Raw genomic sequence first — 16,167 nt, 5'->3', positions numbered from 1 at the left:
GTTTTGCAAATCTAGGCACACTACAATCTGCATGATTGTTTGAAGAGAAAGGCATCTGTATCACCAGGCTCTAAGTGTGAGGAGGAAGGGCAAGCAGTAAAGTGAAACCTTCTGAGCAGCATATAAATATAATATTAAAGAGGACCTGTCATTTCAGATCCATCATGGCAGCACCTGTTAGCAGGCATCCACTCACCTGCTGCCTGCCACGTCCCTCACCTTGTTGTGTCATTGTCACATCACCAGCCATCTCATTAAAGTGAATCGGACTGTTGGTCAACAGCAGGTCAGAGGAGGAGCCGCTGAGGGACAGAGATGACTGTTGCTCTTTAAAAATTATGGTTAAAAACCATTTTACTAGTGATTTAAATCAAATCCACCCTGACAGTCACTAAGTTGAAAATCGTAGGACCATAACTGTGCTTAGGATTTTATATGAGTTTTCCTTTTTCCCCATTTCCCCACCCTCTGAATTGCTGTTCCTCTCCAATCCTTTCTGCGCTGATGGTGGAAGGAAAAAATGGGTCAGGTGCAGGAGAGACTGCCCATTTGTTTAGCAATCTCTCTGGTCTGTAAGAGGGGAGAGAGAAAAAAATGGGTCAGGTGCAGGACACCGTTTACTGAGTATAATGAGAAACACATGACTAGAGAGAAAGGAAGTTGTGATGGTCATGCATGAGCACCTTGATCAAGGTGTTATTTTTTCATGACTGTCTTAACTTTGAGTGGTTGTTGCACGAGGTAGTTGGTAAGAAGATCTATCTGTATATCTCTCTCTATTTAGGTTTAACAGACGCCTTAGAATTTAAGTTCTATATATGTCCCATACTACCATTCTAGCTTTAGCAGTCGAAAGTAATACATTAAAAAATTAGAGAGTGACTTCATGAATGACACATAACTTTTTCTTGTATTCAATTTCTACTTGTTGCATAATTACCAGTAGTTGGCCAGGACTAAAATTAGCTTGTGTTTGCACAATGTATCCACAAAGCATCCAGCTAGATGACAGCATCCAGCTGATCTTGGCTATTCTTAAAAAATTACATAGGCCTGGATTTGATTAGTACTAATATGAGAAATAACCAGGAAATCTCAGTGCTATATAGACTAAGACAGGAAAGCTGAATAATTAGCTCAGAAGAAAATAATGCCAGTTTTTCTATTGCTGAAGAGAAAATTTTGTGGACGTGATCAAGAACTAAGCTTAATTTACCTTTTTATTTATAAAGCACAATGTCTAGAATCACATATAACATTCTATTAAGCTAAAATGAAGAAAATCACACAAGAGGGTTAGCAAGATGTGTGTACTGTATCCAGTCAAACTGTTACCAGGTAATGGTGAACCCAGAAATCCTGATGCCCTGGAACAGCAATTCCCAAATTCAAAGCTGGCAACTTGGGAAAAAAACCAAATCTTCTTTCCACTTTTTGACAAATTGAAGTGTAGAACTATTTCCAATGCTATTATTTTAACAATAGCATATAGCTTGCAGCCACGTATAATATTCAATGTAAATGGCAGGGCTACATGCAGCCTTCTGAAGCTTCTTTTTGTAGGCACTAAAGTCACTTGGACAAGTTTTGATGAAAACTGTTCATAATTTCTCATATTCTGAGATGGAAAAATCTATATTGATTTTGAACCCTTCATGCATTCATTGACTTCAAGTCAGTTTTTGACTTCTAGTGACTGCCTGGACTAATCCCAGTTTTCTTGATAATTTTTTTTCAGAAGTGGTTTGCCATTGCCACTTTCCTAGGGATGAGAGAAAATGACTAGCCCAGGGCTACCCATCTGGCTTTGTGTCTAATTTGGGACTAGAGCTTATAGTTTCCTGGGTTCTAGCCAAGTGATTTAATATTATTAAAATAAAATAGTGGCTATTTTAGAATGGCCTGGAAAACTATTCACATAGCCAAGATATAATCCCCAAAACAAAAACATAGAATATTAACAGTATATAATTTAACAACTTATAATTATTGCTATGGGCCATTTTATAACATTAATTTGTTGTCTTGTTTAGTTAGATCTGAAACTGTTAAGTATAGTACAGGATAGCATTTTCATTATATGTTACTGAAAAAAAAGTGATATGTTTTACTGAGCAGAAAACATGGAAACTGAATCCAGAATTCCAATTTTTTGATGTGTTTTGGATTTCTAGAAATAGAAAACACAAATTGGACTTTTAATACTATGCCTCAAATATATACCTGTGCCTACTTTTTTACAAAATGGCCCAAACTTTATAGCATTTCAGTAATGTTAGTTGAGACATCAGTCATTACAAAAACTTTCAATTTCACATGCTGGATCATCAGAGTCATTTTAAGCCTCGACAAAGGTCTGCTGCTAGTACATACATGTACATACATAGCATGTAGTACTAGAGGTACTATGACTCAGGGACACTGCGACCATCATAAATATATGCGGGTTGCCAAGCACCTGAATTTTGATCACATGACTATGGAGATGCTGTGATGGCCGTGGGGAGCAGCTGAAAGCCACTTTTCTCAATGCCATTGTAACTTTGAACAGGTGCTGAACAAATGGTAGCAAGTTGAGAACTTCCTGTACACATTTTCATGCAGAAGATTTTACAACCAACTCTATCTGCACAAGTTTTCATGTAATTTCTATGGACAGCTACTTCTTTTCTCAAACTTCTTTTCTCAATATTGCAATGATCTCCCATCAGGATGGATTTGATTTAAATCAAGTCGATTTATATCACTATTTAAATCATTATTTACATCACTAGTAAAAAGGCTTGATTTAATACAACTCAATTTAAATCATAATTTTTAAAGAGCAACTGTTATCTGTCCTGCAGTAGCTCTTCCTCTGACCCGCCGATTCACCGAGTGTCCCAATATTGCAGAATATACAGCCTCATTCTACATAACTCAGTTCCATTTCATGCTTAATAAACTAAATTATTAATGTATCTTAAATAAAAAATTTAAATGTTTTATTTTAAAAGCATTTTATTAAAATAAATTTGATGAAAAAAATTAAAAATCTGATTTAAATTTTAAAAATACAATTTAAAATTTAAAAATCATTTATTTATATCCACTCTGTCTCCCATCGTTCCAATGTTTTGATCATTTGTTGTAACAGCTTTATCCTTTTCTTCCTGCTTGCACAATGCCCTTGCATTCAATCCCTTGGTTTTTATATACTACTTCCATGTATCTCTGTTACTTGCTTGACATTTCTCTATCTCAACACCTGGATGCTTTCACTTTGACATTTTCAGTCTCTAAGCATTCTAAGACTGCCCTCTATCGTATCAACCACATCATCAGACATCCTGGTACAGTAATCCTGAATTTCCTACATTCTCCCTTGCTTCACACATGCTGCAAGGCATGTTGTTTTTCCTTGTACAATATTGGAGGGTAATATTCTCTTTTCAGCCAACCCCCTAATTCCCCTCATAGTTTTTGCACTTCTATTACAACTTTTAATTCATAGTTTGATACTGCTAATTCCTCAACCGGGTTTATTACCTTTTTCAAGAAACTCCTTTTTTATCTTTAGAAACTAAGTACCATTTATTTTCTGCTAAGTTGTGCATACATGTGTATACATTTGCCTAGGTTACTCTTTATCATATGTCTCTTTCCTTCTCCAATTACCTGAATCTCTTCTCAAGGACACCTTATAGGTGCAATTGTAAGTCCAATGTGCCTAAGAATGTTCTACACATTATTTGCCCAATATTCTGGTTTTCATGTTCCTTTCTTTTCTGCCTTTATATGTATGACAGTTTCTCAAAGTCTTTTATTAATATTTGGTGTGTAGCGCAGAAATATTATAATCACTAACTTTCAAGGGAATAGCCATTAAAAGATTATACTACATACTCACTGTCTTAGTGTTAGCACTGGATGACTTTTGAGCATCATTACAAGGGCAAGTTTGTTTGTTTATTATTTATTTATTTTATAAATATGACTTAGTATAACTAAGTCATAATACAAACCTATCCACGATGTAAAGCATTGTTGGCAGAAGTGAGTAATGCTTCATGCAATTTCTTGAATCCCCTTTTTTCTGCTGCCTTCTGGAGCATCCTTGGATTGCACCACTAAAAATCTTTGGGCAATCATTGATATAGATTTTCATAGTTTGCCAGCAGAAAACTGAGGGATACGTTTTCAGATAATGTTTATTATGTCTAAAGCAGAGACTCGATTTCAAAAATAAGGCTTTAAAATTTCATCCATTTATACCTTAATACTTCCAATATCCATTGCCCAACACCATTTCCCTCCTTTTAAAAAAGTAAAGCCTTAACACTGGTTGATGGCTTAGCTTTATGTTTGAACCCATCAATAATTTAAGGACAGAGTGTTTTCTGAAGTGACACTAAACTTGATCACATTATGCTTGGAATCAGTACTATTCATCACTATTATCCATTATACAAGCTCCTACTGCTTTCAACAAAGTTTGCAATGCTACTTTTAAAAGCTATTTTTCTATTATGTTTGGTCTATACCAACTATATTATTTGGTTTTAAAGTGCTTGGATTTCACACTCTATATTACTTGTATTTTCTTTTAAGTGGTTTCTATTTTAATTTGTCTAAGAACAGCTTGTATGGAAGGCTTTAGAAAAATAAGAGGCAAACAGAGAAATCCCAGATGAAATACTGCAATTTCTTGAGATTTTAAATAAGATGTACGCTTTGCTTTTTTTTTTCAACCTTCCATCTTTATTTCCCACTTGCTGTGGGACTTGGCCCTTTGCTGTTTTTGGATCTTATCCATCAGCTACAGTATATTACAACTATAGCCCATACAGCAATCTGACTATACAGGTTGTATACTCTGCACAAAGAAAGCAAATCAGTCATGTCATTTCCTTACAAATTATCCTGATCAACTGAGTAAGATGTCATCGTTGGGTTCTTGTAATGCATAAGCAAACTGTATCTTCATTAAATATAACCAGTCAATGTCCAAAGCTATAGAAACACATCCAGGGACCACTGTTTTAAGTATCAGATTTCACCTGGTTCGATTAGAGATAAAAGAAATACCTTTTTTTTTTTGATAGGACAGAAGCTAAAACAGCTTGAGCCAATGTTGCTGTCTCTCAGAATTAACTATTGGGATTTATTATGAATTGTAACGTTAGCGGCTTTATAACTTTTCTGCCTGCTTTGGGGAAAGATTAATTCCGATTTCCTTTTTTTTTTGTAAGCAAAGTGATTCTTTATCATGAATAGGTGCGATTCTGTTTTCTAACAACCTGGTGTCACCATCCGCAGATAAGAACGGTGAAAACCAGAGGGTCGCTTGAACAAAGGCTGCCGTTCTTGAGAGCTGATTCGAGCTTCGTTCTCTGGAACTGAGACCCTTCAGAGGAGAACTATATTCGGCCAGGCTGCTCGCCAGCACCTCCCCGCCACCTCCAGCGGAGAGGGATCCCCTTTTCCCTCACGGCTCTCAAGGATCTGCGGAAGAGCTTCTCCTCCCACGCCCGCTGACCTCGTCCCGCGCAGACCGATGGGATCGATCCGTGCTGGCTCTGGCCTCTGCAACGCCGCGCAAAGGCGCGCCCGCAGCCGGGGAAGCGAGCCACCGCCGGAGGGGGAGCGAGGGGGGTGGGAAGAACAGGCCCATATGTCCCCGGGGCCTCGGCGGCGCCGCCCTCTCACCGTGTGGTCATGCTCGTCAGCCCGGCCCTGCAACACCAGCAAGGCCGCCACGCACCACAGGAACCCGGCCAGCGCCATCCCGTTGTCGTCGCCGCCGCCGCCACCGAGGAAAGGAGCCGCCGCTTCCGCCGTCCCCGCCACGTCATCCAAGAGCACGCCGGAACAGGCGCCGCGTACGGCGACCGACAGCGCCCAGAAGTCGCAGAACTCGAAGGCAGAACTCGAAAGGCTGAGGTGGGGAGGGACGAGACCGTAGTCCACGCACGCGCCTCCAGCCAGTCGCTGGGAAGTGGGTGAGGGCGCCTTCTAGAAGCCAAGGCCAGCCGTCAAGCTTTCTATTCCCTAAAGCAGGATTGTCCAAACTTGGGAACTTTAAGACTTGAGACTTCAACTCCCAGAATTCCCCAGCCAGCATGACTGGCTGGGGAATTCTGGGAGTTGAAGTCCTCAAGTTTTAAAGTTCCCAAGTTTGGACACCCCTGATATAAACGTATAACTAAGTAGCATGAATAAATATGGGGGCAAATTTGTGAATTTTGTGAATTTGTGTTTATTTGTATGCCGCCCTTTTCCCTGGGGGGACTCAGGGCGGCTCACAATCAAAAGGAAGGGGGGAAACAGACTTTTACATATAGACAGTACATAATTAAAACGCAACATTCATACCATTCGGGCGGGTCACAATCTTTAGCCCCAGGCCTGACGGGATAGCCAGATTCTAAGGGCTGTGCGGAAGGTCTGGAGGGTGGTGAGGGTACGAAGCTCCACGGGGAGATCGTTCCATTGGGTCGGGGCAACCACCAAGAAGGCTCTCCTCCGCGTGGTGGCCAGTCGGCATTGGCCAGCGGATGGAACTCGGAGGAGGCCTAAACGGTGAGATCTAATGGGTCGTGTGGAGGTGATCGGCAGTAGGCGGTCTCCCAAGTACCCAGATCCACTACCATGAAGGGCTTTATAGGTGGCAAGTAGCACCTTGAAGCGTATCCGGAGATCGACAGGTAGCCAGCGCAGCTCGCGGAGGATAGGTGTTATGTGGGTGAAGCGAGGTACACCCACAATCGCTCGCGCGGCTGCATTCTGGACTAGCTGAAGTCGCCGAATACTCCTCAAGGGCAGCCCCATGTAGAGCACATTGCAGTACTCCAGCCTAGAGGTCACAAGGGCACGAGTGACTGTTGTGAGAGCCTCCCGGTTCAGGTAGGGGCGCAACTGGTGCACCAGGCGAACCTGGGCAAATGCCCCCCTGGTCACAGCTGACAAATGGTGTTCGAAAGTCAGCTGTGGGTCCAGGAGGACTCCCAAGTTGCGGACCCTGTCTGAGGGGTATAATGTTTGACCCCCCAGCCTGAGAGATGGAATATTTGCCAAATTGGCGGGAGGGAAACACAACAGCCACTCGGTCTTATCCGGGTTGAGCACGAGTTAGCCCTCATCCAGTCCCTAACGGCTTCAAGTCCCTGGTTCATCACGTCCACCGCTTCATTGAGTTGGCACGGGGCGGACAGATACAGCTGGGTATCGTCCGCATACTGGTGGTATTTTATCCCGTGCCGCTGAATGATCTCGCCCAGCGGTTTCATGTAGATGTTGAAAAGTAGGGGAGACAGGACCGAACCCTGTGGCACCCCATATGTTAGGGGCCTAGGGTTCGATCTCTGCCCCCCAACTAACACCGACTGCGACCTGTCCGAGAGGTAAGAGGAGAACCACTGTAGAACAGTGCCTCCCACCCCCACCTCTCGCAGTCGTCGCAGAAGGATACCATGGTCGATGGTATCGAAAGCCGCTGAGAGGTCAAGGAGAACCAGGATTGAGGCATGGCCTTGATCCCTGGCTCTCCAGAGGTCATCGGTCAATGTGACCAAAGCGGTTTCTGTGCTGTAGCTAGGTCTGAAGCCGGACTGGAATGGGTCAAAATAGCTGGTTTCCTCCAAGGCCCGCTGGAGCTGAAAGGCCAGATTGCTGAATCTGGACTATTCATGCACAACTTCAAGAATCACCAACTACTGTGGCATAGTATCTGAAAGTTAGAAATGGATTTCGACATTATCTACCTGAACATTCTACTCTACTCTCGGAAAGATCCAGTCTTGGTGAAAACAATTTTGGACCAACTTTGCATGCTGGCTGGAGAATTCTGGGACTTGAAAGGTACACATCTTAAAGATGCTATAGTTGAGAAACATTATGTTAGAGCACCTCCAGCTCTCTGACAAATGATCAATATTTGAAAATATGAAAAACACCATTGAAAGCATCCCAATTTTTGCAGCAGCAGCTATTCCACCAATTGAGGGAATTCTTCCTGTCTAGTCTAAGCTGCCATTTTAAACTTCTGCTTCTGATCTCTATGGTAATAAAGAGTAAATCTATTCCACAATACTTCCGTTAAATCTCACCTCAGCTCTTCTTTCTTTGCAATAATCCATTTTTATATACAATGAAAATAGAAGTTAGACAAAAAAGCTACTACGTATACAGGTAGTCCTTGACTTAAAACCATTTGTTTAGTGAGTGTTCAAAATTACGGCATTGAAATGGACTTATGACCATCTTTCATACTTAGAACTTGCACATCCCCATGGTCAGGCGATCAAAATTCAGACATTTAGCAACTGGAACATATTTATGATGGTTGCAGTGTCCCGTTGTCATGTGATCATTTTTTGCAATCTTCTGACAAGCAAAGTCAATAAGGAAGCCAGATCAGTAGTGGGTTCCGGATCCCGTTCCAACCAGTACAATTGGAACAGGCCCAGCATCATGTACGTGAATGTGAGCAGCACACATGCGTCTTATTGTTTCCACGAGTCTCCGCGATGCTCCAGCTGCTCAGCAAAGCATTGTGCAGGCGCTGTACGCATCATGCGCAGAAGTGCCAAAGACTTAAAAGACCGGAAAGGAGCTCAGGCGGGCGGGTCCTCTGGAGCACCATACCGGAATGGTATACAGTGCTCCGGACAGGCTCCGGTATGCCCGTACCGGCGCGTACCGCCTGCAACCCACCACTGCAGCCAGATTCACTGAACAACTGCATTATAAATTTAACAAATGCAATGATTCACTTGACAACTGGGTGAAGAAAGGTCGTAAAATGGGGCAAAACTCACAACAACTGTCTTAGCAATGGAAATTTTGGGTTCAGTTGGGCTAGTAAATAGAGGGCTACCTGTATTAGTTTTAAAAAACTATACTGAAAAAAGAAAAATATTACCTTTATTATCGCCTTCATTTGAAAAAAGAAAACTCACTTAACAATGGAAATTGGAAGTGGCAACTTCATCAGTTAGTGACACAGTCATGACTCCTAATTTATAATAGTAGTTGGACTATTCTAGTTGCTATTGTTGAGCAAATCACAGGTGGCCATTACACAAAGTTTCACATGTAATGGTATGTGGGGAAAGGATTGGGTGAAGAGATGATGCTGCCTAGAGAGTATGCAATTCCTTTATTGTTTTGCCAAGCATGTATTAGTGACATGACTGGGGAGAAAGCGAACTTTGCAGATGACACTAAATTGTTCACAGTATAAGTTTGTATTCCAGAGGGATCTCTAAACATTAGGGGAGTGGGCGTCAACATGAAAGATGAGCAAGTGTCAAGTGATACACATTGGTGCCAAAATCCCAACTACTACTACAAATAAACCATGAGAGTCACTCAGGTAAGATTGCTGGGATAGAAATATGATAGCAAAATAAAGAATGAATGAATGAAATCGGAACTAGCAGTGACAAAGAGATCTTGGAGTAATAGTAAACTGTTCAATTTTATTTGCTCCATGCATCGACTTTAGAAAACGTTTAAAAGAATTTTAAGGATTTTAAGAAATAACATTGAAAATAGATATGTTAATTATCATAATGCCTTTAGATAAATCAGTGGTGCTTCTGCTCTTGATATATCTCAGATGATAGATGGATGGATGGATGGATGGAGAGGGAGAGGGAGAGAGAGAGAGAAGGTTCAGAACAAGGCAACTATGGCTTAGCTTATCTATGAGGAAATTTTCAACATTTGGGCCTTTTTTTATTTTATAAAGAGATGAATGAGAGGGGGCATGATTAACATGTAAAATGCATGGAGGAAATAAAATGGACAATGAGAAGCTATTTTTCTTCCCCCAAAATGCTAGAACCAAGGTGAAACAGAATCCTGAAAGAAATAGGAAAAAGAAAACAAACTTTTTTTTTTTACACAAGCATAATTAAAATTTGGATTCATGAGAAATGCTGGGTTATCAACTTGCTAGTTTCAAAAACAGGTTGAACAAATTCATGGAAACCATAGTGATCAATGATGATTAGTCTATATGGCCACAAGAAGCTTCTGAAGGCAGTATGCTAGAAGACTAGTGGGTTTCCTTGCGCAGTTGATTGGCCATTGTGAAAAAGGTTGAGGGGTCTAATCCACAAGGGCATTACTTATGTACTACAGAGAGAGAAAGAAATGCTGAAGACTGTGTCTGTTGGTGGAAGAGAAAAAGGAAATTGAGTCAGAAAGCTGAACGGGGTGAATGTCAGATCCCTAAAAGTGATACTGCCATTCAGTTGGGAAGAGGGGAGTCTTGGAGTCAATTTATTAGCAGTGCCTGTGACAACTAATATTTTACAACTGGTTTTCTGGCGCCGAAGCGCCTTAAGATCCCCTCACCTTTTGGGGAATGTATATGATAGCCATGTGGGATGATTCACTTTAATGTCTAACAGAAGATAGCCACGGGAATGTATTTTTATTTGGTTCTCAGAGCAGTTGGTAAAGGAAACATCTTCACACTTGTGTATTGGCTAAAATCTGCATTCTAACTAATGAGAGGGGTCTCTACTGCTTTAATTCTATTCACATTGCCTAAGGGGATTCGGATGTTGCTTTGAACTTAATGTTTCCCTTCTACTTAATAAAAGCTTCCTTTTGAAATACTCCATTTCAAGAGTCTTAAGCTAGGAGAGGCAATCCTTACAGTGAAATTGAATATCAACATTTGGTAGAGAGAATAGAGAAACTCTGAAGTTTACACAACTGGAGTGACAGTCTCACAAGTCTTCCAATGTTGCACACCAGCAACAGGCAGACAGACAGCAATTAGAAACTTTTCCCTCTCTCCTACGAAATGATAAGGACAGATTCAAAAGCAGCTCAGTATAAAGGAGCAATTAGTAGGCCACTTCAGTCTATAGCAGGAACTATAGCAGAGTGGTGGAAAATAGGTGATCAGGAGCATTAAGCTTAAAAAAAGGATAAAAGGAATAGAATTTATAGCCATAAAGGAAAGGACTACAAAAAGTATTATGCTACTACTGTCTTCATTGCTAACAAAAATTGTTTGGTTAAGAACACACAGGGTAAAAGGGAAGTTTTTAATCTTAAGCATTATAACTTAGAATTAAGCTGAGATATGTAGATAAGTTGTAAATAATAGACTTAAGACACCAGAGCAAGGGTGTCAAACTGGCAGCCTGCAGGCCGGATGCGTCACATGCAGGCCATGCCCACCCCAGCTCAGCAAAGGGAAAAATGTCACAATACGTCATGTGATGCTTCGAGTTTGACACCCATGCACTAGAGTGTAAAGTTGGTATAATTCAGACTCCTAGGTACCTAAATTTTGACAGTGGGGAGACTTTAATGTCTGTAACTTCAAGGCGTAAGTAACATTCAGCACCATTAAACTTTGAACTTTTATCTGAAATCTTAGGCTTCATTATTAGTTTTTTAATAAAGGTGATATTTGCATTTTAGCCTGGTGTCCATGCTTGCTTTTGAAGTTCAGGAAACCATGTTTTCTTTTTAGTCAAGGACGGGACTAAAGAGGAAGTGCAACATATTTCAAGGGAGAGTGTCTTTTCTCATATCTAATCAATACCTTTTATATCCTTCCTGATGCATCACATTTACCAAATGTATGTATCATTTGCTTATTTACCTTATAAAAAGATTTGATCTTTCTCCCAAATAAACATTTTTAGCTTTACCTGAAGTACTCATGATTCGTATGTTAGGTTGCAAAGTTACTCCCTTCCAAATTCAGGGATCAGGTTTTTATCAGCTCCATGCCAAACTTGGATAACTTGGATAATTGAGATTAACAGGCAATGGAACAACTGCTGAACAAATGAACAGATAAAAAGCAATGTTCAGATTCCCAAGTTAAAACATGCATCTTTACAAATTTGTACAGACCCCCATAAATTATCTCTATTTGATAAAAAATATATTTTATTAATCCACATAACCAATTTGGCACTTCTGGAAGAAAATATTTCATCAGCATTTATGTCATGATCCATTGGATCCTGGGTCCATAGAGGAGGACAAGCCAGAGCTGGGGCTGACGTAGGAAGAGGGTGCTGCCTCGTTGGCTCCAGAGGAACAACTGGAGAAGCAGGATGAGGCAGCCCTGCGTCCTTCGGGCCTGGGAAGGATTGCCAGTGAGGACGAACATGCGCAGGATGACTGACAGAGCAGGGAACTTGCTCAGAGCGAGGAACTTGCACCTCTGTGCAAGTCAATGGAGTGTTTGCCTTGCAGCACAGCTTATAGTAGGCAGTGGAGCAGAGGAGTGATGGAGCTCTGGCAACAAGCAAGGATCACCTCCTCCTGATTCCGAGCACAGAGAGTGGAGAGGAGGCAGGAGCAGCACAGGCCACCTGACAACTTGGAAGGAGTGTGCCCCACTTCCCTTCTGGAAGTTACCTGGGATTCCCACCCAGTTGAAAGTTTATGATCTTGTCCCCACACTCACAAATCCATCACATGGTCCAATCTTCTTCTTCCACACTGGCATCTCCACCCCGCTGGTTCCGGTCAGGTGCCGAGGTGCAAAGACAAAAAATAAACTTGAGTTTCTAGAAATGATTTTTTTGTTTTGAAAACAACACATTCTACCCCTTGCTATCCCCCACCCTTAATGAAAAGGCATACCAAAAATGAAGCTAGACAGAGAGAGTGTGGCAGGCCAAAGATTCTTAAAGGAACCGCTGCAGGCCTGGCACCTTGTTCCCATGTCATTGCCGGAGGAGAATTACATCATATGGAACAAGTAGCTGTTGGTGGTCAAGGTCGCCTTTGAGATATGGTGGCACCATTTGAAGCGTGCCCATGACCAAGTCAGAGTTTGAACCTTGAACATTTACATATGGCCCGGATGCTGAACCGGGTTGCTGTTTTTCACCGGTTTGACTTTTGGGTGACGTGTCCCTAACAGGCTGAATCAGCGCACTGATGCACGGTCCTGGAAGCCCAAGTACACCCCAATAAAGGACAAGATCCCATCCAGAAGAGTGATTCCTTTGGAGTAGTTGGCGGGCACCGAGGAGCCTGTGGATCTCCGGGTCAGGATTCAGGAGGCATAACAGCAGGATTCATTAATGGTGGCTTGTTATTGGGAGCTGGATGGTGACAGGAAACCCCTTGGGTGTTCATTGAGGACCTGCTGGGGTTTTGAGACCACATCTATGTGCCTGGAGAATGCCTTCGTAGCCTCAAAATGTTACACCGCATTTCTAGGATGTTTGGATGATTCCAGCATGATCTGTCGGGCTTCTCAGCACAGTTCTGGCAGACATTACTCGTCCCAAAACTGATGGGCATGGAGAGGGTGAATGTCATCTTGGAACAGTACCTCCGCTGTTTCAGCCTCAACCAACAAGACAATTGGGCGGATGTGCTGGCTGTGGCGGAGCTCACCTACAACAATCTCCAGCACACATCCACCCACGTCACCCTTCTTTGCCAGTTACGGATCCCACCCAGGGCTTTTCCCATTGGCTCTGTCCGACTCCCCTGTATCATTTATGGATACATTCCTCCAAGAACTGAAAGCTGTGCACCAAGTGGTCTGAAGCCAGCTGGAGAAAGCTAAAGATAATTATGATTCATGGAGTGGCATCATCGAGACATTCCTCCATTAGCTGTGGACAACTGGGTTTGGCTTTCCACACAGCACCTACCGACATTGCGGCCTTCGAAAAAACTCAATCACCGCTAATTGGAGTCATTTCCAGCCAAAGCAGTGATCAATCCAGTGGTGTTTCGCTTATTCCTGCCACGTACCATGAGGATTCAACAATATTCCATAGATTATTGCTGGGACTTGTATCAGCTGATAGCCAGCATCACTGCCACCGTGACTGGTATACCTCACAGAGCGATGGAGTATGAAGTGGACAGCATCTGGGACTCCAGATGGTTGTGGGGCTGGTTCAAGTACCTTGTGGCATGGAAAGGCTATGACCAGAGGACTTCACCTGGATGAAGTCCACATCCCTTGTGTGGTCCGCGACTTTCATGTCCGGTTCTTGTAATGCCCTAATCTGCATGGTCCCAGTGGAGTGGGCCCTGTGGGGGAGATAGTATCATGACCCCGGTGGAGCATGAGTCTGTGGAGGACAAGCCAGAGCTGGGGCTGACGTAGGAAGAGGGGGCGACCTTGTTGGCTCCAGAGGAACAACCGGAGAAGAAGGACGAAGCAGCCCTGGATCCTTCATGCCTGGGAAGGATTGCCAGTGAGGAAGAACATGTGCAGGATGATTTTGCTGTGCTTTGTCTTGGGTGCGTTGCCCGGTTTGTCTACCTCGCTGGACTTCTTGCTTTGTTTGCTGCTTTGCTAACTTTGCTTGCTGGACTACTTGCAGCCAGAAGCTATCAGAGGTGTATGTGAGAGCTTTGCTCCACGGCTTACAATAAATGTGGGAACGTTTGGGGGAAAGTTGGAGCACTAATGGGGAGTTAGAACTGTTCTCTGGCTGTGTTGCTTCCGTGCCTCACACTGGGTCATCATAATTTCCTTTTATAGATCAAGTAGGGTAGAGGTAAACTTTGTAACTGATGTAAAATCAAAAAGAGGAATTTTTAGGATTCATAACTTAGCCACCAAGTCTGGTGTAGTGATTAAAGTAACAGGCCAGAAATATGGAGACCATGAGTTTTAGTCCCATCTTAGACACAAAGTAGCTGGGTGACATTGGGCCAGTCACACACAGCCCTAGAAAACCTAACCCTAACCCTAAATGTTGTCAAGAGAACTGTAGGAAGTAGTCCAAGTAATTGCCAAGAGTCAAAAAATGACTCTCACACACACACACACACACACACACACCACCACCACCACCACCACCATTTGTTACTGCTTGTAAAATTGCTGGGTATAGCAAACATCATACGAAACGGAGAAAGAAAAAACCAATAGCGTCATTAATTGCATGTAAAAACAATTAGAAGTATTAGAAAACACTTTGTGACCTCTTGAGAAACAGAATTACTAATTTAGAAATGAAATGGATAGTTTCGTAGTATGCCAATGGTTTTAGACAGTCCATACAGAATGATAATACTCATGAAAATATGTATAATAAATTGTTACCTCCTCTGTTAAAAGAGCACCTTAATATAACCTAAAAGTATTACGGTAATCATTAAAATACAGAAGTCATGAAAAGATGACCCTATACTTATTTAAAAGATCCATATTTTCCCAGTATTGACATTTGTATTTTTAAACAAGGAGCTTTTGCATATGTCTGTGGTTTGAACACATGGTAAAATAATCATCCTGGATGTCAACTTTGAACTGAACCTGGCTGCAGCCATCTTTCTGTTCCTCAGTTGACACACAGGGGAAAGGAGGTTGGAATGCATTACTAGACAGAACAAAGAACTTTCTCCTGAAAACCAAGGTGATATCTATTGGCAACAGTAAGGTTGGGGAAGGAGTGCCTGAAGAGCCTGCCAATAAACCCAACTGGTCAATGTTAACTGTGACACTTGGGGATGGGGTTCTTTCCTAATTATACTGAAACCGGGAGAAAGATTTAGTTTTCCATTGAAGTTGTGGCGATATGATATACTAATTAAAGAAGACCTTTGAGAAAGAGCCAAGTCTCAGAGTTCTAATTTGCTTGGCTTCGTTAGTCGGAGCTTTGACATTGGAACTATTTATTTAGATTTCTCTCAAGGCAGTATACATAGGAAAATTCTCTCATTTTATTTTCATAATCATGATGTTCCTAGTATTTTCAGAGAATATGAAAATATTTTTTTTGTAAGAGAGGCACTTAACTTCCTAGCAGGTTTTGAAAGTACAGCACAAAGGAAGCTTTTTCAGGTGTCTCCACTGTCTTAATAAACTTTACAAGATTGCTTTTGCAGAGTGAATACACTAGTTGAGATAGTGCCTAAACCTAATTTAAAAAGAGATGGCTCAAATTGCTCTGTATTATTTTGTAACACACAGGTTATCCTCGGGAACGTGCTAAAAAACTTTACAAACAGTTTTTATACAATGTAGACAAAAATAAATTGAAATAAAATAGATATTTCAACTTCTTGGCATGTACATTTGAGAAACGTCATTTGTCTGCAAGGCACAGGATTAAACCATACTACACTGGTAAAAGCTGAGGAGTTCGGAACTCTTGAATAGGCTTTTGTCTTCACTTGAATAGAATTGTGCAGCAGTGGCACAACCGCATAAGCAGC

At 41.9% G+C, this 16,167-nt stretch overlaps 1 protein-coding gene across 1 annotated transcript in view; it reads right to left on the bottom strand.

Annotated features, from left to right (window-relative positions):
- The window catches only part of TM9SF3 (transmembrane 9 superfamily member 3), a 43,217-nt gene extending 37,373 nt beyond the window's left edge, over positions 1–5,844 (bottom strand). Inside the window, exon 1 of the mRNA XM_087702207.1 lies at positions 5,689–5,844. Coding sequence (XP_087558333.1) covers positions 5,689–5,766 — 78 coding nt within the window. The 5' untranslated portion in view covers positions 5,767–5,844. The remainder of the gene's footprint in view (positions 1–5,688) is intronic.
- Positions 5,845–16,167: the final 10,323 nt, after the last annotated feature.

This window comes from Thamnophis sirtalis, unplaced genomic scaffold (assembly GCF_051295495.1).
Source record: "Thamnophis sirtalis isolate CommonGarterSnake01/CBP01778 unplaced genomic scaffold, rThaSir2_p1.2 scaffold_15, whole genome shotgun sequence".
In the NCBI taxonomy this organism is placed as follows: Eukaryota; Metazoa; Chordata; class Lepidosauria; order Squamata; family Natricidae; genus Thamnophis; species Thamnophis sirtalis.
The sequence above is the reverse complement of the archived record's forward strand: the minus strand, read 5'-3'. Positions and strand labels throughout refer to the sequence as shown.